This window comes from Pristiophorus japonicus, chromosome 32 (assembly GCF_044704955.1).
Source record: "Pristiophorus japonicus isolate sPriJap1 chromosome 32, sPriJap1.hap1, whole genome shotgun sequence".
Taxonomy (NCBI): domain Eukaryota; kingdom Metazoa; phylum Chordata; class Chondrichthyes; family Pristiophoridae; genus Pristiophorus; species Pristiophorus japonicus.
Genome location: NC_092008.1, coordinates 5,599,375 through 5,627,319, shown reverse-complemented (window position 1 = coordinate 5,627,319; position 27,945 = coordinate 5,599,375). Strand labels below are relative to the sequence as shown.

At 46.2% G+C, this 27,945-nt stretch overlaps 1 protein-coding gene across 1 annotated transcript; it reads right to left on the bottom strand.

Annotated features, from left to right (window-relative positions):
- Positions 1–11: 11 nt before the first annotated feature.
- LOC139240522 (probable G-protein coupled receptor 139) lies at positions 12–10,595 on the bottom strand. The gene is made up of 4 exons (XM_070869065.1): positions 10,458–10,595; positions 6,672–6,851; positions 3,128–3,287; positions 12–904 (listed from the first exon to the last, which is right to left on the bottom strand). Exons 1-4 carry the CDS (start codon positions 10,593–10,595, stop codon positions 12–14), a joined length of 1,371 nt encoding a protein of 456 aa, XP_070725166.1.
- Positions 10,596–27,945: the final 17,350 nt, after the last annotated feature.

The window sequence follows — 27,945 nt, the reverse complement described above, 5'->3', positions numbered from 1 at the left end:
ATTCAGTCTCATCATTTAATTATTTTAACAAATCGGAGATACGGACATTTCACCACATTCTTCAACTGCTCTCTGAACTTATTCTGGGTCACGGCATAAATACAAGTGTTTGTGCAGCAACTCAGGAGCTGGAGCATAAATCCTATTTCTTTCATGTAAGCAGGTAGATGTATAGTATCAAGAACAAAATACGACAACCGGTTCCAAATAGAAAACAACATAAACACAGCCCATAACAGAATGAAATTCCCTGAAATAATGAGCAGTAAAATGATGGATTTCCTTCGTCGCCCCATCTCTATGTCACTGGCAATCCCCTCGCTGCTGTGATTCTGGAGTCTCCTGCGGACTCTGCTGGCCAGTAAAATGTGTCTGATGGTTGAAGCATTGAGGAGCAGAATCAGAACAAATGGGATGCAAGGGGTTAGAATAGAATGAAGAAGCTCGAGTGTTCCCCACAAACGTGAAATCATAACAAGAACACTCACGTAACAGAACCAGGGGGTATTGGCAAACGTGTACCAAGGTAAATACATAAAGTACCAGAAAATGTTCTTTAAACAGCTCAGCACAGTCACTGCTCCAAGAACCACAGCCGCGGTTTTCTCAGTGCAATATTTAGTTTTCAGCTTCTGGCAACAAATTGCCACGAATCGATCAAAGGTGAAAGTGACTGTGAACCAGACAGAACAGTCTGTGGCTACATAAAGCAGGACGGCGTGGATATTACACAGGGGGATTCGCTGCACAAAATACATACGATGAACAATTGGAATTTGCCTCAATATCAGGTCAGTAATAACAACCAGTAGATCCGCCGCTGCCATGGCCACCAAGTAGCGAGTGACACATTTGGAGAGACCACACTTTCCCCGAGACAGGATCACAATTGTCATTGAGTTAGCTGTGAGGAACGATAATCAACAGGAAATTAACACAACAGGACGAAAGTGAATTCAGCAGGTTGATGGGATTGGGATAACATTTCTACATGTATTACTGCTTCCAGTGATGGAATTTAATAATGTTCCTGAGAAAGGGCTTTCTGCTGGAGACAGGATGTACAATGCAAACTGTGCAACTCACTAATCAGCAATGAATGTTAAACTGAACCTGGGAATGGGATTTAATATTGCAAGAGTAATGTGCCATCTAATCAGAGGATCAATACTGAAGTTGCATTAGCCCTCATCTCCAGGTTTGTTCAATCATTGCCTGCTGCTGCATCGACCATCGACGTTCTGGGATTCTGTTCCCAGTCTGCAGCCAATCAGGAGTTAGTTTGGGTAATTAGACTGTGCCTGAAATGTTTGGATGGGTCATTATGGGCCGTAATACAGCGGATGATTCAGAGAACCCCGGCTGAAATTACAGGAGTGCGTCCGGCGAGAGTGAGCCAGTGACTTGGGGAGAGTGAATCAGTAACCAGGGAGAGTGAGTCACTGACCGGGGAGAGTGAGTCAGTGATCAGGGGAGAGTGAATCAGTAACCAGGGAGAGTGAGTCACTGACCGGGGGAGAGTGAGTCAGTGACCGGCAGAGAGGGAGTCATCGACCCTTGAGATAGACCCGAAGAGCCTGAACAAAATATACGGGAGCAAAGCGAGTTTGAATATTGTGTGTAAACTGGGCTGTGATTCCCTCTGAGCCGAATGCTTAACACATTCTACGCGGTATCACGGCACAAAAAGATATTGTTTGAGGTTAGGAAGGGAAAAAGATTTAACATATTAATCTGGTGTGAAAGCATCTAATAAAACAGAGCAATGCTTCGACATGCACTTAAATCTGACATGTTACATCCAGTGAAAATAACACATTATTAAATAACATTTTAGACGACTTTCAACTCACCGATACTCCAAATGGTTCCACATAATCTCGACTATAAATGTTCTAATACTATGACCAGTCCTGTTTTGAGGTAGGCCCGCACCTGACGTTTCCTTCTCTCCCCCCAAATGCCCAGTCAATTTATATCTATCTGTGCTGGTGTAAAATGGGCAATGTGGAACCAGTCCAGCCTTATACACTACGCATTAATGTGAAGGCAATGGGCTGTGGTGTATAACGGGCAGCTAATTCTAAGTGCTCGATTTAAAATGTGGCGCAAAGTTCAAACTGTCTGCTGCTGTGTGAACATTTTTGTGAATGAGTTTAATATAACATAGATTAAATTAACCACCTTGTGGTGTGCTAAAATCTCAGCATCCAATTCAATGATTTGTTTACCCGGAATTCTAGATCGGTGTGTGAGATTTAATTGAATATCCGAACCCAACTACATCAGCGCTAACCCAGAGTTCTGTATCTGTGGTTGAGATTTGATGTAACTCCAATTGACGTGGTGAATTTACATCAATAAAGTATCTCACCATTCATTGTACTCCCTGCCAATCAACAAGAATCAGTTGCACGGAAGCAGAGCAAGAGATGGGGCAGAGTCAGAAGAGGTCTCATTGAGAGTTTCTCCTGAACTGTGCTTGATGGACACGGGTTGTGGATTCCTTCTTCACAGATACGATCGGAAATCAATCCATTGATCTATAACTGGAGATACATTCAATCACGAATGAATTTGTAATCCCATCCTAACCTCCCAGAACACTGATTTATGCCGGGAAAGAGATTGTACAAAGGGGCTCATCAGACTGGATCTGTATCAAGATGGACGTTACCGAACATTCACGGTGTGTTTCTGAGCTTTCTGCCACGACTGGTTTCCCCCACTTGCTATAATTCACTGTTCCCAGTGCACGGTGATCGATTCTGGAAACTCATGAACACATCTGTCCGATTGAATAGAATGCGCTCTGCAGACACAGACTCTAAGAGAATCATCCAGTGAGATTGCTTGTGTTGGAAATTAACACACGAGTTAGTTCTCTATCAGACCCTATCACATGGAGAAAAGATCAAAAGGTGATATTTGCTATTCACTGCACTCAGATCAGTCAACGGGTGAATGTTATAAAGTCACATTCGGGAATCACGGAGCATTGTCAGCCCCACATCCAGAGAGAATATTTGGTGTCAATTAATTTCTGGATATTGTGACTTCAATGAGATAATGCAGTCACACAGTTAAACATGATCTACAACATGAGTAGCTGGACACAGTGACTTACCAGGGACTCCGACCACAGCCAGAAGGGGGTAGTATATCTTTTGTATCTCAAAAACGAACCCTAGAATTGTAAACTCACTGATTCTTAAATGCATTCTTCTCTCGTTACAGCCGCTGATCCCTGTGAGTGCCGGATTGGTGCTCTCTGCGAGACTGTGGTACTGTGGTATAACACATTGAGATGTTTACCGTATTAATAGAAGAGATAACCTCTCCAGTGTTACAATTATGGTCCATGGAGAGGTATATAATGACAGTCACCGAACAAACACATTTAATTCATCTATGGGGTATATATCAATTACAGTCAATGAACAAACACATTCAGTTCACCCCTTTCAAACCAACAACCCTCGCACCACTAAATACACTTATGGATGTACGATAGAATGACCCATTGTTGTAAAAGTATTTTAGTAATGAGCAAGAACAAAAATGTTCAATCAACAGTCTGAGCACACTGATTGTCAACTTGATTTCTTCAAGCTTGCCAACTCAGTCGGCTCGCTTTTTGCGGTCACATACAAGGCCATCTCCGACAGCTTCGTGAATCGATCACCATCCACAGCCCCTATTGCATTCCAACACCACTTCTAGCTGTATCTACGCATGTGAAAAATCTCTCCACAATTCACTTATGACTTTTGGGCACTGCAGTCTGACTAACTTCTCCATTTTCCAAGGTAGTTCTGCAGCTGTCGATCAGCTCCACCACTCACTCACTGACAGTTTTGATGTCTTTGTCCCCGGTAAAACTCTTACCCTCTCCTACACTGGTCATTTTCTAGGAATAAGATCCATTGTAGCTCCCAAAAGTCCAAGGCATTATTTAATCGTATCTGGCCCACATCTGGTTTACTCATTTAATGTGGAAGCTGGCTCTTCAAATACAGGCCTTTCAGATCATGCACCCTTCAACCTAAGCAGATCCAACATCCAATATTATCTTGGAAAGCAAACATAGACCCTGGCTTCCTTTCAAAACTAACAACCATATTGTTAAACACCTCTGACCTGTCCCTGCGAAACACACCCCCAAGATCAACTCCGAGGAACTGATGGAATTATTTGTCACAAATACTGAAATTATCTATTCACCTGTTTTTGGCTCATCTCCTTCGCCATCCACATCAAGGAAAACATCTCCTGCTCTAGCTCTGAATTATGATACTTCGCCAGATTTTCAAATATTTCCCCTCATGTCCTATCCGAGCTCATCGTATCAATGAGGCAAACCTTCTGCTATAGTGAATCCATTTAATACAAACTCTGACATCCGAACTTCACTTCCTGGTGCACATGTTAACTGCACATTTAAAAACAGAGCCACCATCACATCAAAGCCTTCCTGGCAAAGAAGGCTCACCATCACCTCATGAACTGCCCGGTGAAAGAAAATCTCCATCATCACCTCAAGTCTCTCCCGTTTAAGGAGACATCCCATCATCAACTCAAGGCTCATCCAGTTAAAGAGGATGCCGTTGATCACCACTCTGACTGCCCATTTAAATAAGGTCCACCATCACCTCAGTTATTGACCAGTTAACGAGAAGGCCCTTCATCACCAACAGGACAGCCCATTTAAATAAGGTCCACCGTCATCTCAGCTATTGAACAGTTAATGAGAAGGCCTTTCATCACCAATAGGACTGCCCATTTAAATAAGGTCCACCATCACGTCAGGATTTGACCAGTAAAAGGGAAGGCCGACCTTTACTACAAGGAGCGCTCATTGTTGTCGTTGTCTGTCTGTTCAATTGTTCAACATTGACACCATATTCGTTAGAATTATATGGCTTTGTTTAGCATAAGCAAGAATTAACACCTTACAATATTTATGCAGCAATTTACAAAGTACGAATGAAAAATAATATTATTCCTGCCCTTTCGGTAGAAGATGCGATCTATTCCTCATATCTCCTACTCACATACGCATGTCCACCTGTCTGTTAACCTCCGTGGATCTTCTACATTGAGAGAGAACCGAAAACCGTGGGATATACCCCAAAAACCGGAAATGTTGAAAAGTCCATGCAACAGCAGCGACTGGTCTTAGGCTTCTGTCATAAAGCCTTAGCGTCAGATTTTTAAATTTCTGCTCCTACAGTTGATGATGAACCCTGTGGATTTTGAAGACAATGAGACTTTTAACTGTAAATAAAACCTAGGTGCAACATGCCGACTTCCACTCATTGAAAAAGAGGTGAAATTAAACTCAAGTAAAAAAATTGTGGCATGGCAAATTTAATATTAAACTTTAATCCAGAAAAATATAATACTGAAGAATTATAACAGGGGATTGTTGTGTACGGAGAAAGTGTCAGACTGAACACTGTGAGCTCAAAGTAAACTGTGACTTTCGTCTTTTATTGCAGGTCTCCAGGCTGCCTCTCCATCCTGTGAGGTCTCCTTAAATACCTGTGCTCCCAAGGGATTATGGGATCCCTTGGGACTCCGGCGGATGATGCCTCTGGTGGCTGTACACAGTAAATACAAGTAAACGTTTATAACAACATTGCCCCCCCTCCAAAGCCAATATTGTAACTATTTATAATGTGTGTCGATGTGGACCCATTCTTGCCCTGGTTGATCGTCTGAGTGTGAAAGTTGGTGTTGTTGAATCATTTGTTGGGGCCTCGCTGGGCTGCTGTGCAGCTGGCCTTGCTTGGCTGCCTGGTGTGTTGGGCGAGGCTGCTGTGGACGGTGGGTTCTGCTTCGTGATCAACCTTGGTGCCGGTTTCAACTGCTTTGTATGTTGGAGGATCAAAAAAATGGAGGGTCCAAGGTGGGTTGCTCAGGATAGTCTGTGAATCTGAGTTTGATTTGGTCCAAGTGTTTCCGGTGAATGAGTCCATTTGAAAGTTTGACCCAAAACAACCTGCTCCCCTCTTTGGCCATGACAGTGCCGGGAAGCCACTTGGGACCTTGTCCATAAATTAATACAAATACAGGATCATTGTTTTCAATCTCGCGTGACACATTTGCGCTATCATAGTATGCACTTTGTTGAAGCCGCCTGCTCTCTACCTGTTCATGTAGATCAGAATGAACTAACGAGAGTCTTGTCTTAAGTGCTCTTTTCATGAGCAGTTCAGCAGGTGGGATCCCAGTGAGTGAGTGGGCTCTCGTGCGGTAGCTCAGCAGGCCTCGGGATAGGCGAGTCTGCAGTGAGCCTTCAGTTACCCTCTTCAAGCCTTTCTTGATGGTGTGCACTGCTCTCTCTGCCTGACCATTGGATGCTGATTTAAATGGGGCAGATGTGACATGTTGGATCCGATTATGGTTCATGAATTTTTGAAATCAAACACTGGTAAAACATGGCCCATTGTCGCTCACCACGACATCGGGTAGACCATGTGTGGCAAACATGGCCAACAGGCTTTCAGTAGTGGCAGCGGACATGCTAGCCGACATTCATCATTTTATCATCATCATAGGCAGACCCTCGGAAATGAGGAGGACTTGCTTCCAGTCTGACAGTGAGTTCTTTGATGGCTGAACAGTCCGATATGAGAGCCACAGATCCTGTTACAGGTGGCACTGACATTCGTCGAGTGAAGGGGTCGGTGGTGCTGTTTGCCGCGCGCTCCTTCCGCTGCCTGTGCCTTGGCCTCATCATGCTCCTTGCATTGAGACTCCAAGAGCTCAACGTCCTCCTGGATGGACTTTCTCCACCTCGGGCGGGCTGCGGCCAGGCTCTCCCAGGTGTCAGTGGTGATGTCGCTCTTTGTCAGGGAGGATTTGAGGGTGTTCTTATAACGTTTCCGCTGTCCTCCTTTGGCTCGTTTACCATGAAGGAGCTCCACATAAAGTATTTGCTGAGCGAGTCTCGTATCTGGCATGCGTACTATGTGGCCTGCCCAGCGAAGCTGATCGAGTGTGGTCAGTGCTTCAATACTGTGGATGTTAGCCTGGTCGAGGACACTGATGTTGGTGAGCCTGTCCTCCCAGCGAACCTGCAGGATCTTGCGGATACATCATTGGTGATATATCTCCAGCGACTTGAAGTGCCTTCTATACATCGTTTATGCCTCAGATCCATACAGGAAGACGGGTATTACGACAGCCCTGTAGACCATAAGCTTGGTGGTACATTTGAGGGCCTGATCTTCAAACACTCGTTTCCTCAGACAGCTGAAGGCTGCGCTGGTGCATGGAGGCGATGCTGTATCTCCGCATCAATGTCTGCCTTTGTTGATAAGGGGCTCCCGACACATGGAAAATGGTCCACGTTGTCCAGGGCCACACCGTGGATATTGATGATTGGGGGGCAGTGTTGTTTGGTGGTGACAGGCTGGTGGAGGACCTTTGTCTTACGAGTGTTAAGCGTAAAGCCCATGCTTTCATATGCCTGAGTGAATATATTGACGACATCCTGGAGTTCAGCCTCTGAATGTGCACAGATACAGGCGTCGTCCACATACTGCAACTCAACGACAGATTGTTTGACCCCGGTACGGACATGGATTGGATCTGTAATGGATTAATTGGTAAGGATCATGACCTGCATGTCATCGTGAAGCAGGCGAAGGATGTTGAGAAACATTTGCGGGCATCCGAAACAGAGGAGGACGCTCCATAGACCCTCATGGTTCACAGTGTCAAAGGTCTTTGTAAGATTGAGAAAGGCCATGTATTTCCCTGCATTTTTCCTGCAGTTGTCGCGCTACAAAGATCATGTTTGTTTTGCCCCGTCGGGGATGAAATCCGCATGATGATTCCGCGAGGAGCTCCTCGGCCACAGGGAGAAGACGATTGAGGAGAACTCGAGCGACAACTTTCCCAGTGGCTGATAGTAGGGAGAGTCCCCTGTAGTTGCCGCAGTCTCACTTGTCCACTTTTTAAAAAATGGTCACAATCACTGCATCTCTCAAATCTCCCGGCATGCTCTCTTCTCTCCAGATGAGAGAGATGAGGTCATGTATCCACGCCAACAGTGCCTCCGAACAATATTTAAGCGCTTCAGCAGGGATTTCATCCGCACCCAAAGTCTTGTTATTCTTAAACTGTTTTATGGCTTTGCCAACCCCACAAGGATGCCTCGTGGTTAGAATAAAAATATTTTTTAGCCTCATCTGTTGCATCGAGTGTCGGGACAAACGCACTGATGGTTGTGGCATATTGGTTCGAGAAACATAGAAACATAGAAAATAGGTGCAGGAGTAGACCATTCGGTCCTTCGAGCCTGCACCACCATTCAATGAGTTCATGGCTGAACATGCAACTTCAGTACCCCATTCCTGCTTTCTCGCCATACCCCTTGATCCCCCTAGTAGTACGGACTACATCTAACTCCTTTTTGAATATATTTAGTGAATTGGCCTCAACAACATTCTGTAGTCGAGAATTCGACAGGTTCACCATTCTCTGGGTGAAGAAGTTTCTTCTCATCTCGGTCCTAAATGGCTTACCCCTTATCCTTCGACTGTGACCCCTGGTTCTGAACTTCCCCAACATTGGGAACATTCTTCCTGCATCTAACCTATCTAAACCCGTCAGAAATTTAAATGTTTCTATGAAATCCCAGCTCATTCTTCTGAACTCCAGTGAATACAAGCCCAATTGATCCAATCTTCCCTGATATGTTGATCCAATCTTTCTGAGATAGGATGATACGCAGAGTCATGAGGCGTTCATTGACCCACAGGGGGAGTCTTAGAGGCGGTGGACGAGCTCATTCTTGATGGCAAAGCCGACTCCATGATGGTAGCATCCTGCCTCTGGTTTGCAACGTTGGTGTTTCACTGAGTTGGTGGCGGGTCGCATGCTGCGGGATGGAATCGAGAACACTCGAGTCAAAGGCAGAGTCTTGATTGAGGAGATCTTCAAAGTGCTCTTTCCATCAGGCCCTGACAGCCTCGGTGTCCTTCATGAGTGTTTCCCCGTTCTTGGCCAGATGTGGGATGGGGCCTTGGTAGTTTGGATTGTAGGTGGCCTTGACTGCAGCAAAGAATCCTCACATATCATGGCTCTTGGCAAGTTGTTGTATCTCCTGTGTTTTCTCCATCCACCACCTGTTCTTTAGGTCCCTAGTTTTTTGTTGGACCTGAGCCTTCAACCGTCTGTAATGTTGTTTTGCATCTCCCGAGTTAGGCTGTTGCTTGAGGCTCAGAAATGCTTTGCACTTGCTGTCGTGTATATAGGCCCCTTTAGTTATGAATCCACGAGGCAGGGTATGATTTTAAACTGTACAGACCTGCAGTCCTTTATTCACAACGCCTGAGTGCTGACAACAAGCTGTGTGTTCCTTTTTATACTGGATTACCTGCCGTGTGCAGGCAACCCCTGGGTCTCCAGCAACAGCACCCTCTAGTTTACCAGTAAGTTGTGTGCATTATAAGGGTACATTCAATGTTGCATACAGTATTACAGATATCACACCGTGAATGGGCATGCATACACAACACTTGCGATCTATTAGTTCTTCAATCTCCTGATCATTTTTATCAAACCAGTCCTGATGTTTTCTGGTTGAGTGACCAAGTGTCTCTTCACAAGCACTGGTTATAGAGGTCTGGAGGGCAGACTAAGCGCTATTGGGATTCAACATTTCAGGGTCATCAAGGCATCCCAAATTGGCTGTGAGGCGCTGGCTGTATAGGGCTCTCTTAGCTGGGTCTCTAAGTGCCCTGGCATTAGCTTTTTTTCTAGAACTGCTTCTGCTGTTCCCTCTGCTTTGGGGCAATGTTAATGTTGATGATGGATCGGATTAGGCGGTGTTACATCCAGCAGTCATCAGCTCCTGTCATAGCGTGGGTGATGTGTACAAGCTTGCAATCCCTGGCTCAGACGATGACATAGTCAAGCAGGTGCCAGTGTTTGGAGCGAGGGTGTTGCCACAATGCCTTGTATTTGTCCCTCTGGTGGAACAGGGTGTTGATAATGAGGAGTTCATGTTCTAGACATTTTGTCAAGAGTAGGGTACCCCTGGAATTTGCTTTCCCTACCCCCTCTGTGCCAACCACACCTCCCAAGAGGGCTGTGTCCTTGCCAACCCTGGCATTAAAATCACCCAGGAGGATCAATTTGTCACCCGTGGGGACATGGGACAGGATGTCTCGAGGTTAGAATCAAAACTCTCTTTAGCCTCATCCTTTGCATTGAGTATCGGGGCGTGCGCACTGATGACTGTGGCACATATGGTTCCGAGATAGGATGATATGGAGAGTCATGAGGCGTTCGTTGATCCCACAGGGGGAGTCTTTTAGGCAGTCGACCAGCACCTTCTTGATGGCAAAGCCGACTCCATGAAGGCGGCGCTCTGCCTCTGGTTTCCCTTTCCAGAAGAAGGTGTAACCTCCACCATTTTCCTTCAACTGGCCTTCCCCTACCTGTTGGGTCTCGCTTAGGGTGGCGATGTCAATGTCAAAGCTTCTGAGTTCCCGGGCAACTATGGTGGAGCGGCGTTCCGGCCTTTTGCTGTTGGGATTTTCCATGAAGGTCCTGGTGTTCCAGGTCCCGAACTTCATACTGACGGAGTGGATATTGCCTCTGCGTGAGTTCTTTTAATGTGAGGTGGCCACTGCACACGGGCAACCACACGGGCTTGTCTTGGTCCAGTGGCAAGCGGGTCCAAGACAACTGGAGAACAGGCACAGCTCGATAAGCCTAATTGCCTACGGCGAAGTGTTGGCCGCAAGCTCAGCGTCGGGTAGTGCCATTGATGGTAGATGGTCCGAGGCTAGGTTGGGGGGCAGCGGGGGGGGGGGCGGGCAGGCATTAGGAAAGTGACATCCAAAGTTATTTTAAAGGATTAAAAGTTGATCAAGGTTCCCAATTTATTTCAAGTTTCTAAGAGTTTTTAAAACGTTTTAAGAATTTTCTGAGAGTTGTTAAAAATCTAAGATGTAAATCAATAATAGATTATAAAAGTTTAACCAATTTCAAAATTTTCTAAAAGGTGTTAAAAGTCAAAGATGTAAGTTAATAATAAATGTTTTAAAGTATTTCGATTGAGAGTCTAAAATGTAAAGTTCTCCCAAATTGTTTAATTAGTTTCAAAGTTGGCTAAAAGTTAAAAAAAGTTAAAAAAAATTAATTAAAAGTTGGTTGGGAGTATGAGACGATGTGAAGCCTCGGTCTCTTCAGCCGCTTCAGCACCGGCCTCGGAGTCTCTTCGGCGGATTGAACGCCGGCCTTGGAGTCCCTTCAGCCGGCCCCACGTCCTCGAGTCCCTTTGGCTGGTCGTAGCGGAGACCACTTGGCCGGCCAGATGCCCCTGCTCTCTCAGTGTCTCCGCTGGGCTGGGGCCCCTGCTCTCTCGGTGTCTCCGCCGAGAATTCTTGGAGGGTGGTCTCCACTTCCAGCTGGCTAGCGGTATTGTTGACAGAATTGGCTGGCACAGAGTGCCTTCGGCGGGGCCCACACTCAATCCATCACACGTGCAGGCACCCATCAAACATTCCCAGGGCAGGTACAGCACAGGATTAGATACAAAATAAAGCTCCCTCTACACTGTCCCATCAAACACTCTCAGGACATTTACAGAGGGCTAGATAAGGAGAAATGCTTCCAATACACTGTCCCATCAAAATCTCCCAGGGAAGGTAGAGCAAAGGATTAGAGACAGAGTAAAGCTCACTCTACTCTGTCCCATCAAACAAAATCAGGGCAGGAACAGCACCGGGTTAGATACAGAGTAAATCTTCCTCTACATTGCCCCATCACACACTCCCAGGAGAGGTGCAGGGAGTTAGATACAGAGTAAAGCTGCCTCCGCAATGTCCCATCAAACACCCCCAGGGCAGGGACAGCACGTGGTTAGATACAGAGTAAAGCTCCATTTGCACTGTCCCATCAAACACTCCCAGGGCAGGTATAGCACGGGGTTAGATACAGAGTAAAGCTGCCGTTCCACTGTCCCATCAAACACTCCCAGAGCAGTTGCAGCACGGGATAGATACAGAGTAAATCTCCCTCCACACTGCCCCATCAAACACTCTCAGGGCAGGTACAGGGCGTTGGATGGAGAGTACAGCTCACTCCATACTGTTGCATCAAACACTCTCACGGCAGGTACAGCACGAGGTTCAATACAGAGTAATTCTCCCTCTACACTGCCTCATTACACATTCCCAGGGCAGGTGCTGGGGTTAGATGCACAGTAAAGCTCCCTCTACACTGTCCCATCATTCAATCCCAGGGCAGGTGCAGGGGGTTACATACAGAGTAATGCTCCCTATACACTGTCCTCATCAAACACTCCCAGGGCACGTACAGCAAGGGGTTAGGTACAGAGTAAACGTTGCTCTATACTGTCCCATCACACACTCCCATGGCAAGTGCAGGGGGTTAGATATAGAGTAAATCTCCTGCTACACTGTCATATCAAACATTCCAGGGGCAGGTCCAACATGGGTTAGATACAGAGCCGGCGAGGTGGAAGCGCAGGGAATGGGGCAGGAACCCGGGACCTCACACATTTAGGTCAGTAAAAGCCCAAAGCGAGAACCAGACCCTGAGACCCATGAGCAGCGGGTAACTGTACCGCGCAGATAACAGAGCTGAAACAGATTCAATCACAGTGTGTGAATATTTAAGGTCAGTTGCTTGACCAAGAACACAGCAGCCTCGTGCACTAATGGATAATAATTTCATTGATGGTATTCTCAGCTTCGATTCCCTGCCACGGTTGTTCTACACACTGTGAATAAAATATTCAACAGTGAAATGAATCGTTGGTTGATTTATCGTGGAATTCAATGAATACCAAACCTAGCTAGTTGTCATTACCCGTAAGTGACGCTATCATTGCAAAGAATGCCCTGTGTTAAAATATATAAGTTCCATCCTTTTTGTGCACTTGCTCCACCGTGCAAACAACCGCCACACCTCCAACCTCCTTCTTCTCTTCAAAGCCCTTGAAAGTGTTGTCGGCTCCCAAATCCAGGCCCATCTTTCCTGGAACTCAAAGGTTAAATCCGTCCAATCAGGTTTGCGCCCCTGCCATAGTCTCGAAAAAACTCTTGCAAAAGTGACACATAACGTCCTATGTGACTGTGACAAAATGTAAACTCTCCCGCGCCGTCCTTCTCAACTTAGCTGCAGGAGTTGCCGTGTTGAACACTCCATCCTTCTCCAACGCGTCTCCACCAGCTGGATGTGACTGCAATCCCCTCGTTCGATTTTCATCTAATGTGTAGTCGCCACAGAATTGCCTGCAATAGCTTTTCATCCCGCTGTGGCACTATTAACTCTGGTGTCCACCAACGAGCAATCTTTGGCCCCCTCCTCTATTCATCAACCTGCTGCACCCTGGTGACATCATCCGGAAACACAGCGTCAGATTCCACATGTACACTGGTGACACCCAGATTTACATCACCACCAGCGCTCTCCACCCTCCACTGTCTCCAAATGATCAGATGTCCTACATCCGGTGCTGGATGAGCTAACAATAGTCCAACTACATATTGTGAATATTGAAGCCATTGTTTTCAGTCCATGCAACAAGCTCTGTTTCCTAGCCATCCAGTCCAGTTCTCTACCTGCCAACATTTTGAGGCTGAAACAGACGGTTCGCAACTTTGGTGTCACATTTGGCCCCAATATGAGCCTCCCACTACACATCCACTCTATCACCAAGATCACCTATTTCCACTTCCATCTGACTGCACCGCTGCCTCGGCTCAGCTGCTGCTGACACCCTCAAGCATACCTTTATTACCTCTAGACTTGACTATTCCAATACGATGCCGACCAGCTGCCACGTTCTATCCTCCTTAAATTTGAGGTCATCCAAAATTCAGCCACCCGTGTCCTAACTAGTACCCAGTCGCGATCACCCATCATCCCTGTGCTTGCTGACCAACATTGACTCGTGGTTAAGCAATGTCTCTATTTTAAAATTCAAATAAATGGTTCCAAATCCCCCCCGTGGCCTCGCCCCTCCCTATCTCCGAAATCTCCTCCAGCCCCACAACCCCACAAGATATCTGCGCTTCTCTAATTTTAGTCTCTTGAGTATCCCGGAGCTTAATCGCTCCACCATTGGTTTATTATTTGTTGCTGAAATTCGCAGACAACAGAAACAACATAAATTCAACACACGCCCGCTGAGAATAGGGTCCGGGAGCTGCTCCTTACCCGACAAGCACTTTAACCAATTAAGCCATTGAACCAATTCAAAATCAAATCTCACAGCCTCTCACAAATATCTAGCAGCTACCTGCCACTCTCTGTTGCAGATTGAGACCGTCAGCTACACTTGTCTATTTGCCTCTGAATCCTAATGCTGCATTTATCGTCCAAACTGGGGCTATGTTCATTTTAATTAGTTTCCTTGTCCGATTCGTGCTGACATGGACGTTGAAGGACCAACTTGCTCAATGAAGCAAGAAAATATCTATTATAGAAATGGACACTGATAACAAAAGCGAACCAGTTAACCCTCCCTCAGTAAGTGGTCGTGGCTCAAAGGATGTGGAGACTGGGTTAGGTGTAAATCGTGTTGTTATCACATGATAGCAGTTTCGAGATCTACCCCAGGGCATTTTACACACAGGATGAGGATGTCTCCTGTGCGGGAGGGATCTCTTGTACACCCGACAGTTTCAGAAATTCTCTGACCTGATGTAATGCTAATACAACAACTGGTTTCTCCAACAGAAGCAGACAGTTCATTTACAACATTGTTGATCTGTTCAAACGGGCTGAATTTTCAGTATAAATTTGCCAGGACGCCAAAGGTTGGAAGGAGCAGGTGCTGCAATACTGCGCAGAGGCCAGAGGATGGTGCAGCAGTATCAGGTGTTGCAGTACTGTATTGCACCCAGAGGAGGGAGCAGCTGTATCAAGTGGTGCAATACTGGACAGTGGCCAAAGGACGGAGCATCTGTAGCAGATGGTGTAGTACTGTACAGAATCATAGAATCAGAGAAGTTTACATCAAGAAGGAGGCTATTTAAGCACATAGTTTCCATAGCGGCTGACCAAGAGCTATCTCGCCTAATACCACCATCTAACTCTGGTCCCTCGCCCTGTACGTTACGGCACTTCAAATGCACATCCAAGTGTTTTTAAAATGTGGTGATGATTTCTGCCTCTAGCATTCTTTCAGGCAGTGCTTTCCAGGCGCTACCACCCTATGGCTGAAGTAATTTCCCCTCATATCTCCTCTAAATCTCCACCCAGTTACTTTAAATCTATGCTCCCTACTGGATCACCGTTCTGTCAAGGGAAATAGGTCATTCCAATCCTCTCTATACAGGCCCTTCATAATTTTATATACCTCAATCAGGTCTCCCCTGAGTCCACTCTGTTACAAAGGATACAGACCCAGCATCTCCAACCTTTGCTCATGGCCAAAATTCTCCAGTACTGGAAATATTCTTCTCAATCTCCTCTGCACCCTTTCCAGTGCAATCACATCATTCCTGTACTGTGGTGACCAGAACTGCAGACAGTATTGCAGCTGCGGCCTAAACAGTGTTTTATATATTCGAGCATAACGTCCTTGCTCTTGTGTTCTATGCCTCGACTAACAAAGGCAAATATTCCATTGACCTTCTGAAGTACCTTGTCTTCCTGGCCTGTTATCTTCAGGGAGCCAGAGGAGGGAGCAGCAGCACAAGGTGTTGCAATACTGCACAGCGGCCAGTGGAGGGAGCACCAGTACCCAACACTCGCCGATCCTGCAGAACATTCGTGGTGGGAGGAGCGATTTTAACCCTACCCGCAGGGTGTCCAAATCGATATCTTGGACAGTTTATAATGTAGGCATCGTAACATGGCATTACAGAGATATACAAGAAAGTATATTTTGTGCAATATTAGTTGAACTTACATTGTGGGAGAAAGACCAAGGTGGAGCATGCTCAAAATTAATAGTGAACTCGTGAGGACTGACATCAGGAGAATGATCAGCACTTAGAGTTGATTGTAGGCAGAGTGGTGATGGTGAAATTCTGGACATGATTTAGGAAATAACTGGATTGAGCAATGAGGTTAAACCTGCCGTTGTTCAGGAGAGCTCAATTACATTGGGAAGAATGGGCTTCCTCACGAGTGAGGATCATGGGATCAGGACGGGAAGTTGTGAGAAAGGTGTCTGCCCTCCCCAATTGCATCATATGTATATGAATCACTGTCTGCAAACTGAATAAGACTGTGACGCCAATCACCCTGATCAATATTTATCCCTCAATCAACATAACAAAGGACAGATTACGTGGTCATTGAATAATGCTGTGTGTGGGAGCTTGTTGTGCGCAAATTGGCTGCCGCGTTTCCTACAATACAACAGTGACTACACATCTAAAATGCAGCATTGGCTGTAATGCGCTTTCGGACATCGGGGGGTCGTGAACTGCGCAAAAACATGCAAGTGCTGCATCTGCCTCAGTAAGATGAAAGTGTGCTGCGTTAAAGATCGAATTCATATTCCAACCAAACTCGCTGACACAAATTGTATGTTATTGAGGAGCCATTACTGGGGATTATTTGCACTGACTGTCTTCCCACAGCGCTTCAGATTCACGCAGTTTTACTTGGGAACTTCACCATCTTTTCACACCATTTCCTCACCTGCAGGGTTACGGACCGAGAGCTGCTAATTGGGATTAGACTGGATGACCTTTGTTGCACGGAGCAGATATAATGGTAAGCACTGCAGGGAATAGAATACGACCAGGATGATCTCCTGGACTAGTTTCGATGGCCTGGATGGGTTGGAGAGGAATTTTCCCAGATGTTTTCTCCCTAAATTGGCTTGGGTATTTATCTGTTATTTACCTCTCCCAGGAGCTCACATGGCTTCGGTTGGGGTGGAGTGTAGATGTTTTTAGTATTAGGGGTGTCAGAGTTGTGTGTGGCGGATTGGTTTGGCTGGGTGCTCTTTTTCTTTCTGTCATTATTTATGGGTTGGTATGTAACTTTTAAGTCTGCTGACGAAGGGCCGAGTGGCTCTTTCTCGGCCGGTGTGGACACGATGGGCCGGAATGGCCTCCTTCTGCGCTGTAAATTTCTATGTTTGTCAGAAGCAAAGGCCGTTAATTGTCATAAATGGATGAGAAAGGAGCGCTTTCTCTGCACTTTCTCGCATTTTCCAGCCAATAAAAGGGAAGCGAGAATCCTACCTCTGAACCAATGCTGGAACCAAGCCCACTGAAGATGTATCCATAATCAAACCATGTGTTGGCCATTCGTGATAAACAAAGCGATTGAGACCGAGACTGCCCTGACTGCCTTTTCTACCTGTCTGCTGAAGTGCCGCACAGTGCCGCTCGGGCAGTTATTGAGCACTGTGGACAGTAATGTATTGAAGCACCAGGTGCCCATCGAGTGCAGCAGCAGAGTTGGTCGATTAGTTTGGTGTGAGGCTTCAGATTTGGACAGTTTATCAGCAACGGCACTGAGTAGACATCGAGGCAGCATGTGAGGGAACAGCCACCCCGGAAGTGACCTTTGGAATCTGCGATTGTGGCCAGTGTTGTTTGGATCAGAGGGGTTTACTGTCAGTTCATAGCCCCAAGCAATATTGGCCCTTCCTCACATCCTCACATGAGGCGCCGGGGCCGGGCAGATGTTTCCCTGTCTCACCCGGGTTCACTGATGTTCCAACTTCCCTGATCACCAACTTCCCCAGTCGGTAAATGTAAACATGAAAACCCGGACAGTGCAGGAGCGGACGGGGAGACTGTAATTACTGACCAAATCTCAGCCCAAGCACACAGGTGTACCGATCGATAAAGATCAAAGCAGTTCCGGAGTAGAGCCAGACAACTGCTACACAGAACAAGGGAGGGCGGAAACATTCAGATTCAGACAACCAGAATGTTCCCACACAGACTCAGACTTTGACAAACTGACCCAGACTCTGCCTACACAGAAACAGGCAGTTCCTACACAGACCCAGACTCTGCCTACACAGACCCAGACTGTCCCTACACTGACCCAGACTCTGCAAACACAGACCCAGACTGTGCCGACACAGATCCAGACTCTGCCTACACAGACCCAGATTGAGCCTACCCAGATTGAGACAACACTTACACAGAGCCAGAGAGCTCCAAAAGAGACTGCGACTACAGAGGTTCAGACAGCTCCTACGCAGTCTCAGACAATCGCTGCACACAATTAGAATGCTCCTACTCAGATCCAACAGACCCAGGACGCTCCTACACAGAGCCAACGAACTCCCATGCAGGCAGGTACTTTTCCGACACAGACCCAGAGATCAACTACACAGACCCAGACACTCCTCTGTGGGCCCCTAAAGATCCGACAGTCACAGACTGCTTCTGCACAGACCCAGCATCACCTACACAGAACCAAACATCCCATAATCAGCCCCAGACAACTCCTACACAGGTCAATGCAGCTCCAACACAGCCACAGACAGCTCCGACATGGAAGGAAGCAGCTTATTTCACAGATACCGGCAGTTGCTACACAGATCCATTCGGTCCAGGTTGGAAATAGACAGCTCCTAGCATGACCCAAGGAGCATATATGCAGTCCCAAGTGGTTCTACACTGAAATAAACAGTTCCAACCCGAGCGCAGACAGTTTATAGAAAGGGCCAGACAGTTCCTACATGTTCCTGAACAGCCTCTTTGGGAGACCCAGACAGCTCACTTCACAGACAACGACAGCAACGACACTGAATCCAAAGCTTCAACAGAGATCCAGGCTGCTCCCACACTGACCCAGTGAGCTCCAGCTCAGACCGAGACATTCCACAGCGAAGCAGAATCTCCTACGCAGAAAGGATCAGCTGCTGCATAGTCGCAGGCAACATTTGCACCGACGCAGTCAGCTCCAGCCCTGACACAGCGAACTGCAACATAGATTGCTCCTGTCCACAGCAAGTGCGCTGCTACATCGACCCGGGCAGCATTTGCACAGACCCAGGTAGAATTTACACAGAGCCAGGCATTTCCTGTACAGATCCTGACAGCTTATTGGTAGAAATTAAAGCAAAATAAAGCAAATGCTGGAAATCTGAACGGAAAACGGAAAATGGTGTACATATACTCAGTATCTCAGTCGAAAGAAACAGACTGAACTTTTCAGATCGATGACCCTTCAGCTTCTTCATGGACTCTGGTTGCTCTAACACAAACCTAGAGCTAAACTATACTGAGCCGAATATAACATACAGACCCACAAAGCTCCAACCCTCACACAAATAGATCTTGCACAGCCCAGCGATCTACAACACAAACCCAGACAGCTGCTGAACAGAGCCTGGAACTTCTAGTGAGAATCTGACAGTTGCCCAGCTGATGCCCAGGCAGTAGGTGAGATCAGAGAGTTCAGCATATACCATCGATGAAACCTGGGCGTTTCCTGTAGATTTTGGCTTAGTAGCACACCAACAGATATCAACTAACACAACACGTACCGTGGAATAATCATGGGCTCAAACTGCTCTGTGTGGGGCTCAGTACCACGCTGTGTGATATCTGCTGACACGGCACAGGCCAGCAATGAAGCCTGGACATTTCGTCTGTTGTATTGTTTCATTTGCACACCTCCTGAGATGATCTAACGTACCACAGGCCGGGAATGAAGCCGGGCCCAACTTGCTCTTTGTGGCTCAGTGCCCTGCCGGGTGAGACCAGCTAATGCACCACAAGCCAGTTTTGTATCCTGGGCCTTTGCTTCTCTCTGAGAGTCCCATAATCACACTGGGTGAGATAACCGATCTCAGCACAGGGCGGGAATGAGGCCTCGGACTGCCCTGTGCTATGGCGCTCAAGACATCAACAGGTGAGATCATGTAACTCAACACAGACCGGGGATGTTTCTTGGGCCCATCCTGGTCTGTGTGGTGATCAGTCGCCTTCCTAGTGAGAGGAACTTACATAACGCAGGTCTGGGCTGGAGCGTGGTCATTTCATCCTTCATGGGGCTCAGTAACACTCGGGAGTTCTCGGCAGTAACATTCGCGGGTTTTGAAGCGTTGCTGCAGTGCATTTGTAGAGGTGGAGAAGGGAGTGAGTGTTAATTGTACTGGTTGGAGTTTCAATCAATGGGGTTGCTTTTTCCCTGATGCACCGATTTTCTTGAGTGTTGTTGGAGCTGCACTCAACCACGCAAGAGGTGCATGTTCCACCATACCCCTGACTTCAGCCTTGTAAATGGCAGAAGTGCTTTGGGGAGTCAGTATGTGCGCCTTTCGCCACAGAATACCCAGCCTCTGGCCTGCTGTTGTCGCCACATTATATACGTGGCTGGAACAGGTAAGTCTCTTGTCAATGGCGACCAGCAGGCTTGTTGATCACGGTCTGAAAAACAACTATTTAGAATGACTCGCCGTTTTCTGTCCTAAAGCCAATTTCTTATCCAAGCTGAAACAGGCCTTCTTATTCCAAGAGCCTCAATTTTGTTAACCAGCCTTTTATGTGGTACTTTGTCGAAAGCTTTCTTCAAAGCCATGCACACAAAGTCCAGTGAATGTCCTTCATCATCATTCTCTGTTACTTAATTTAAAAAATCAATTTGTTCAGTCAAACACGATCTGCCTTTCACAAATCAGTGCTGGCTGTCCTGAATTAACTTACATCTCTCCAAAGTGATTGTTAATGTTTTCCTTCATTATTGTTTCGAAAACCTTATCCGCCACTGATGTTACACTGACCGGCCTGTAATTACCAGGATTGGCTTACACCATTTCTTGAACAAGGATGTCACATTTGTCATTTCCAACATTCTCGCACCACCGCCGCATCGAGGGTAGATTGGCAGATTATGCCAATCCCTTCCGCTATCTCCAACCCTGCTTCACCTAGAAACTTGGTATGAAAACCATCAGGACCAGGCCACTTATCCATTCTAAATATATATAACCTTTCCAGTACATCCTGCCTATCAATTTTCATACCATGCATTGCTTCTACAATCTCCACCTCTGCCGATATTTTGCCAGCATCCTCTTCCTTAGTAAACACTGATACAAATACTCATTAAGTATTCCAGCATTGCCCTGCACCTCTAAGCATATGTCATCTTCTTTGCTGTTATAAACCCCACCCCATCGCTTACTACCCGCTTATAATTTCCCTGCTGGTAGAAGATATTGGGTTCAATTTTATGTTAACTGCCATTCTTTTCTCATAGTATCTTCAGTTCCCCTCGTAACCTATGGCATTTGGGCTGATTCTCACTTGAAGAATTCACCTGACATGCATCATGCACACTCTTTTTTGTTGAATCATATTCTCTATCTCTCTCGTCATACAAGCAGCCGTGGTTTTAGTTCACTTTTCGTTACCTCGTGTTGGAATGTCGCTAGCCTGTACCTGATACATCGACTCCTGAAAGATCACCCATTGTCCTGTTACAGATGATCTGAACAATCATTGATTTTCATTTTACCTTGGCTAAATCCGCTCTCCTCCCATTGAAGTTTTCCCACTTTCAATTTAAAATGTCTGTTCTAGATTGTTCCTTACTCTTCTCCACTATTAATTTAAACCTTATCATGCGGTGATCACTCTTTCCCAAGTTTTCGCCCAAATCATTTCCTCCAATCTGTCACATAGAAACATAGAAAACATTGAAAATAGGTGCAGGATTAGACCATTCGGTTCTTCGAGCCTGCACCACCATTCAATAAGATCATGGCTGAACATTCCCTCAGTACCCCTTTCCTGCTTCCTCTCCATACCGCTTGATCCCCTTAGCTGTAAGGGCCATATCTAACTCCCTCTTGAATATATCCAGTGAACTGGCATCAACAACTCTCTGCAGCAGGGCATTCCACAGGTTAACAACTCTCTGAGTGAAGAAGTTTCTCCTCATCTCAGTCCTAAATGGCCTACTCCTAAGCCGAAGACTGTGACCCCTGGTTCTGGACTTCACCAACATCGGGAACATTCGTCCCGCATCTAACCTGTCCCGTCCCGTCAGAATCATGTATGTTTCTGTGCCATCCCCTCTCATCCTTCACAACGCCAATGTATAAAGGACCAGTTGATCTAGTCTCTCCTCATATATCAGTCCTGCCATCCCTGGATTCAGTCTGGTGAACATTCACTGCACTCCCTCAATAGCAATAACATCCTTCCTCAGATTAGGAGACCAAAACTGAACACAATGTTCCAGGTGAGGCCTCACCAAGGCCCTGTACAACTGCAGTAAGACCTCCCTGCTCCTATACTCAAATCCCCTAGCTATGAAGGCCAACATACCTTTTGCCTTCTTTACTGCCTGTTGTACCTGTGTGCCAAATTTCGATGACTGATGAACCATGACACAACTCCCCTTTTCCTAATCTGCCACCATTCAGATAATATTCTGACTTCGCGTTTTTGCCCCCAAAGTGGATAACTTCACATTTATCCACATTATACTGCATCTGCCATGCATTTTCACACTCACCTAACCTGTCTAATTCACCTGGCAGCCACCTAGCGTCCCCTCACAGCTCACACCGCCACCCAGTTTAGTGCCATCTGCAAACATGGAGATATTGCACTCAATTCATTCATCCATATCATTGATGTATATTGTCAAGAGCTGGAGTCCCAACACTGAGCCCCGTGGCACTCCACGAGTCACTGCCTGCCATTCTGAAAAGCACCCGTTTATCCTGACTCTCTGCTTCGTGTCTGTCAACCAGTTCTCTATCCACGTCAGTATATTATCCCCAATACCATGTACTTTGATTTTTCACACCAATCTCTTGTGTGGGACTTTGTCAAAAGCCTTTTGAAAGTCCAAATACACCACATGCACTAGTTCTCCCTTGTCCACTTTACTGGTTACATCCTCAAAAAATTCCAGAAGATTTGTCAAGCATGATTCGCCCTTCATAAATCTGTGCTGACTTGGTCCGATCCTGTCACTGCTTTCCAAATGCGCTGCTATTACATCCTTAATAATTGATTGCAACATTTTCCGCATTGATGTCAGGCTAACCGATCTATAATCACCCGCTTTCTCTCTCCCTCCCTTTTGAAAAATTGGTGTTACATTAGCTACCCTCCAGTCCATAGGAACTGATCCAGAGTCGATAGACTGTTTGAAAATGATCACCCATGCATCCACTATTTCGAGGGTCACTTCTGTCAGTACTCCAGGATGCAGACTATCAGGTCCCGGGGATTTATCGGCCTTCAATCCCATCAATTTCCCTAACACAATTTCCCACCGAATAAGGATATCCTTCAGTTCCTCCTTTTCACGAGACACTCGGTCCCCTGGTACTTCCTGAAGGTTATTTGTGTCTTCCTTCGTGAAGACAGAACCAAAGTATTTGTTTAATTGGTCTGCCATTTCTTTGTTCCCCATTATAAATTTACCTGAATTCGACTGCAAGGGACATACGTTTGTCTTCACTAATCTTTTTCTCTTCACATATCTATAGAAGCTTTTGCAGTCAGTTTTTATGTTCCCTGCAAGGTTCTTCTCGTCCTCTATTTTCCCCCTCTTAATTAAACCCTTTGTCCTCCTCTGCTGAATTCTAAATTTCTCCAGTCCTCAGGTTTGTTGCTTTTCCTGGCTAATTTATATGCCTCTTCCTTGGATTTAACACTATCCTAAATTTCCCTTGTTAGCCACGGTTGAGCCACCTTCTCCATTTTATTTTTACTCCAGACAGGGATGTACAATTGCTGAAGTTCCTCCATGTGATCTTTAAATGTTTGCCATTGCCTATCCACCGTCAACCCGTTCAGTATCATTTGCCAGTCTATTCTAGCCAATTCACGCCAATTCACGCCTCAAACCATCGAAGTTACCTTTCCTTAAGTCAAGGAGCCGAGTTTCTGAATTAACGGTGTCACTATCCATCTTAATAAAGAATTCGACCATGTTATCGTCACTCTTCCCCAAGGGGCCTCGCACAACAAGATTGCTAATTAGTACTTTCTCACTACATATCACCCAATCTAGGATGGCCAGCTCCCGAGTTGGTTCGTCGTCATATTGGTCTAGAAAACCATCCCTAAAACACTGCAAGAAATTCTCCTCCACCGCATTGCTACGAGTTTAGTTAGCCCAACCAATATGTAGATTAATGTCACCCATGATAACTGTTGTACCTTTATTCCATGCATCCCTAATTTCTTGTTTGATGCTGTCCCCAACCTCACGACTACTGTTTGGTGCTCTGTTCACAACTCACACTAGCGTTTGCTTCCCGTTGGTATTCCGTCGCTCCACCCATACCGAATCCGCATCATCCAAGTAAATGTCATTTCTTACGATTGCATTGCTATCCTATTTAACCAGCATTGCCACTCCACCTCCTTTTCCTTTCTGTCTATCTTTCCTAAATGTTTAATATTCCTGGATGTTGAATTCCCAGCCTTGGTAACCCTGGAGCCATGTCTCCGTGATGCCAATTACATCATACCCGTTAACTGCTATCTGCGCAGTTATTTCTCCACCTTATTCCGAATACTCCTCGCATTGAGGCACCGAGCCTTCAGGCTTGCCTTTCTAACATACTTTGCCGCTTTAGAATTTTGCTGTAATGTGGCCCTTTTTGCTTTTTGCCTTACGTTTCTCTGCCCTCCACTTTCCCTTTTCTTCTCTCTATCTTTTGCTTCTACCCCCATTCTACATCCCCCTTTCTCCCTGCATAGGTTCCCATTCCCCTCATATCAGTGTAACTCCTCCCGAAGAGCACTAGCAAACACTCCCCGTAAGACATTGGTTCTGGCCCTGCCCAGGTGCAGATCGGTTTGGATTGATCCCACCTCCTCCAGAACCAGTTCCAATGTCCCAGGAATTTGAATCCCTCCCTTGTGCACCACTCCTCAAGCCGCGTATTCATCTGAGCTATCCTGCGATTCCCGCTCTGACTCGCACGTGGCACTGGTAGCAATTCTGAGATTACTACTTTTGAGGTCATACTTTTTAATTTAGCTGCTAGCTGCCTAAATTCGTCTTGTAGAACCTCATCTCATTTTGTACCGATATATTTGGTCCCTATATGCATCACGACAACTGGCTGTTCACACTCCCTTTTCAGAATGCCCTGCACCCGCTCTGAGACCTCCTTGACCCTTGCACCAGGGAGGCAACATATCATCCTGCAGTCTCGGTTGCGGCCGCAGAAACGTCTATCTATTCCCCTGAAAATTGAATGCCCTATCACTATAGCTCCCCCACTCTTTTTCCTGCCCTCCTGTGCAGCAGAGCCACCCATGGTGCCATGAAGTTGGCTGCTGCTGCACTCCCCTGATGAGTCATTCCCGTCAACAGTACCCAAAGCGGTGTATCAGTGTTGCAGGGGGATGACCGCAGGGGACCCCTGTACTTCCTTCCTTGCACTGCTCTTCCTGTTGGTCAGCAATTCCGTATCTGGCTGTGCACCCTTTACCTGCGGTAAGACCAACTCACTAAACGTCCAATTCACGTCATTCTAATGGGACTGAAGGTAGACAAGTCCCCTGGTCCTGATGAAATGCATCCCAGGGTATTAAAAGAAATGGCAGAAGTTATAGCAGATGCATTCGTTATAATCTACCAAAATTCTCTGGACTCTGGAGAGGTACCAGCAGATTGGAAAGCAGCTAATGTAACGCCTCTGTTTAAAAAAGGGTGCAGACAAAAGGCAGATAACTATAGGCCGGTTAGTTTAACATCTGTAGTGGGAAAAATGCTTCAAACTATCATGAAGGAAGAAATAGCGGGACATCTAGATAGGAATAGTGCAATCAGGCAGACGCAGCATGGATTCATGAAGGGGAAATCATGTTTAACTAATTTACTGGAATTCTTTGAGGATATAACGAGCATGGTGGATAGAGGTGTACCGATGGATGTGGTGTATTTAGATTTCCAAAAGGCATTCGATAAGGTGCCACACAAAAGGTTACTGCAGAAGATAGAGGTACGCGGATTCAGAGGAAATGTATTAGCATGGATAGAGAATTGGCTGGCGAACAGAAAGCAGAGAGTCGGGATAAATGGGTCCTTTTTGAGTTGTAAATCAGTGGTTAGTGGCGTGCCACAGGGATCGGTGCTGGGACCACAATTGTTTGCAATATACATAGATGACCTGGAAGAGGGGACAGAGCGTAGTGTAACAAAATTTGCAGATGACACAAAGATTAGTGGGAAAGAGGGTTGTGTAGAAGACACAGAGAGGCTGCAAAGAGATTTGGAAAGGTTAAGCGAATGGGATAAGGTTTGGCAGATGGAATACAATGTCGGAAAGTGTGAGGTCATCCACTTTGGGAAAAAAAACAGTAAAAGGGAATATTATTTGAATGGGGAGAAATTACAACATTATGACCTGGGGGTCCTTGTGCATGAATCCCAAAATGTTAGTTTGCAGGTGCAGCAGGTAATCAGGAAGGCGAATGCAATGTTGGCCTTCATTGCGAGAGGGATGGAGTACAAAAGCAGGGAGGTCCTGCTCCAATTGTATAGGGTACTGGTAAGGCCGCACCTGGAGTACTGCGTGCAGTTTTGTTCACCTTACTTAAGGAAGGATATACTGGCTTTGGAGGGGGTACAGAGACGATTCACTAGGCTGATTCCGGAGATGAGGGGTTTACCTTATGATGATAGATTGAGTAGACTGGGTCTTTACTCGTTGGAGTTCAGAAGGATGAGGGGTGATCTTATAGAAATATTTAAAATAATGAAAGGGATAGACAAGATAGAGGTCGAGCGGTTGTTTCCACTGGTCGGGGAAACTAGAACTAGGGGGCACAGCCTCAAAATATGGGGGAGCCAATTTAAAACCGAGTTGAGAAGGAATTTCTTCTCCCAGAGGGTTGTGAATCTGTGGAATTCTCTGCCCAAGGAAGCAGTTGAGGCTAGCTCATTGAATGTATTCAAGTCACAGATAGATAGGTTTTTAACCAGTAAGGGAATTGAGGGTGACGGGGAGTGGGCGGGTAAGTGGAGCTGAGTCCACGGCCAGATCAACCATGATCTTATTGAATGGCGGAGCAGGCTCTCGGGGCGAGATGGCCTACTCCTATTCCTAATTCTTATGTTCTTATGTTCTTATATACAACTCTTTACAATATGCATCGATGACACCTCGTCGTCAGGGACATCGGAAGCATCCCTGACTTCTCACATAGGACAGGAGAAGCATAACACGTGTCCGAGCTGTCCTGCCATGACTTAACCCTTAGATAAACTTAAATTGGCAGCAACAATGCTATAGGTTAATAACTGATAAAGAAAGGAACAAGAATATCTATTACCAATCTCCAGCCAATTACTTACTCCCTTGGCTGTGACGTCACCTTTCGATGTCTTTCGACTTCTTTTTTGCCGTCTCACCCTGCTGCAGCTGCACCAGCTGGCCTTTATAGGCCTTCACACGCTCGCCTCTCCGACGCTGCTCGCAATGCCGCCTCCCGCCGACGTTGGGCCTTTATAGGCCTCCCCACGCTCGCCTCTTCGGCGCTGCTCTCCTTTCTGTGATGCTGATTAGATTCGGATAGAATCTCAGGCTTGAAAACCATCCCTTGTAACACAGGAACCTTGGTTTTTCCGATACCCAGGGTCCAGTCTAACTCAATCATGGATCTATTTCCCGTGGGATTACTAACCCTCGAGTGTGCATGTATATATTCGCCAAGATACTCCATATTCCAGAATCTGCTCTGTATGGGACTGTCTGACTCGAGATGGTAGTCAACAAATCACACTTAATTATTCCCAGTGTTGACACGGTCGCCAATTATGTTCGGTCTATGGGATAGTCAATCATACTTACGCTTAACCCAAATTTCAGAATTGAGGCGTCACATTAATACACTTTATTGGTCAAATAATTTATACAACTCTTTAATTGCAGTGTCCTTGCGAGTGGTACTGAAAGTTCTTCACCTGCAAAGGATTCATCTGGTGTTGTAAATTTGTGGTCTTAACTGCCCATGCTCGTCTACTTTGTCA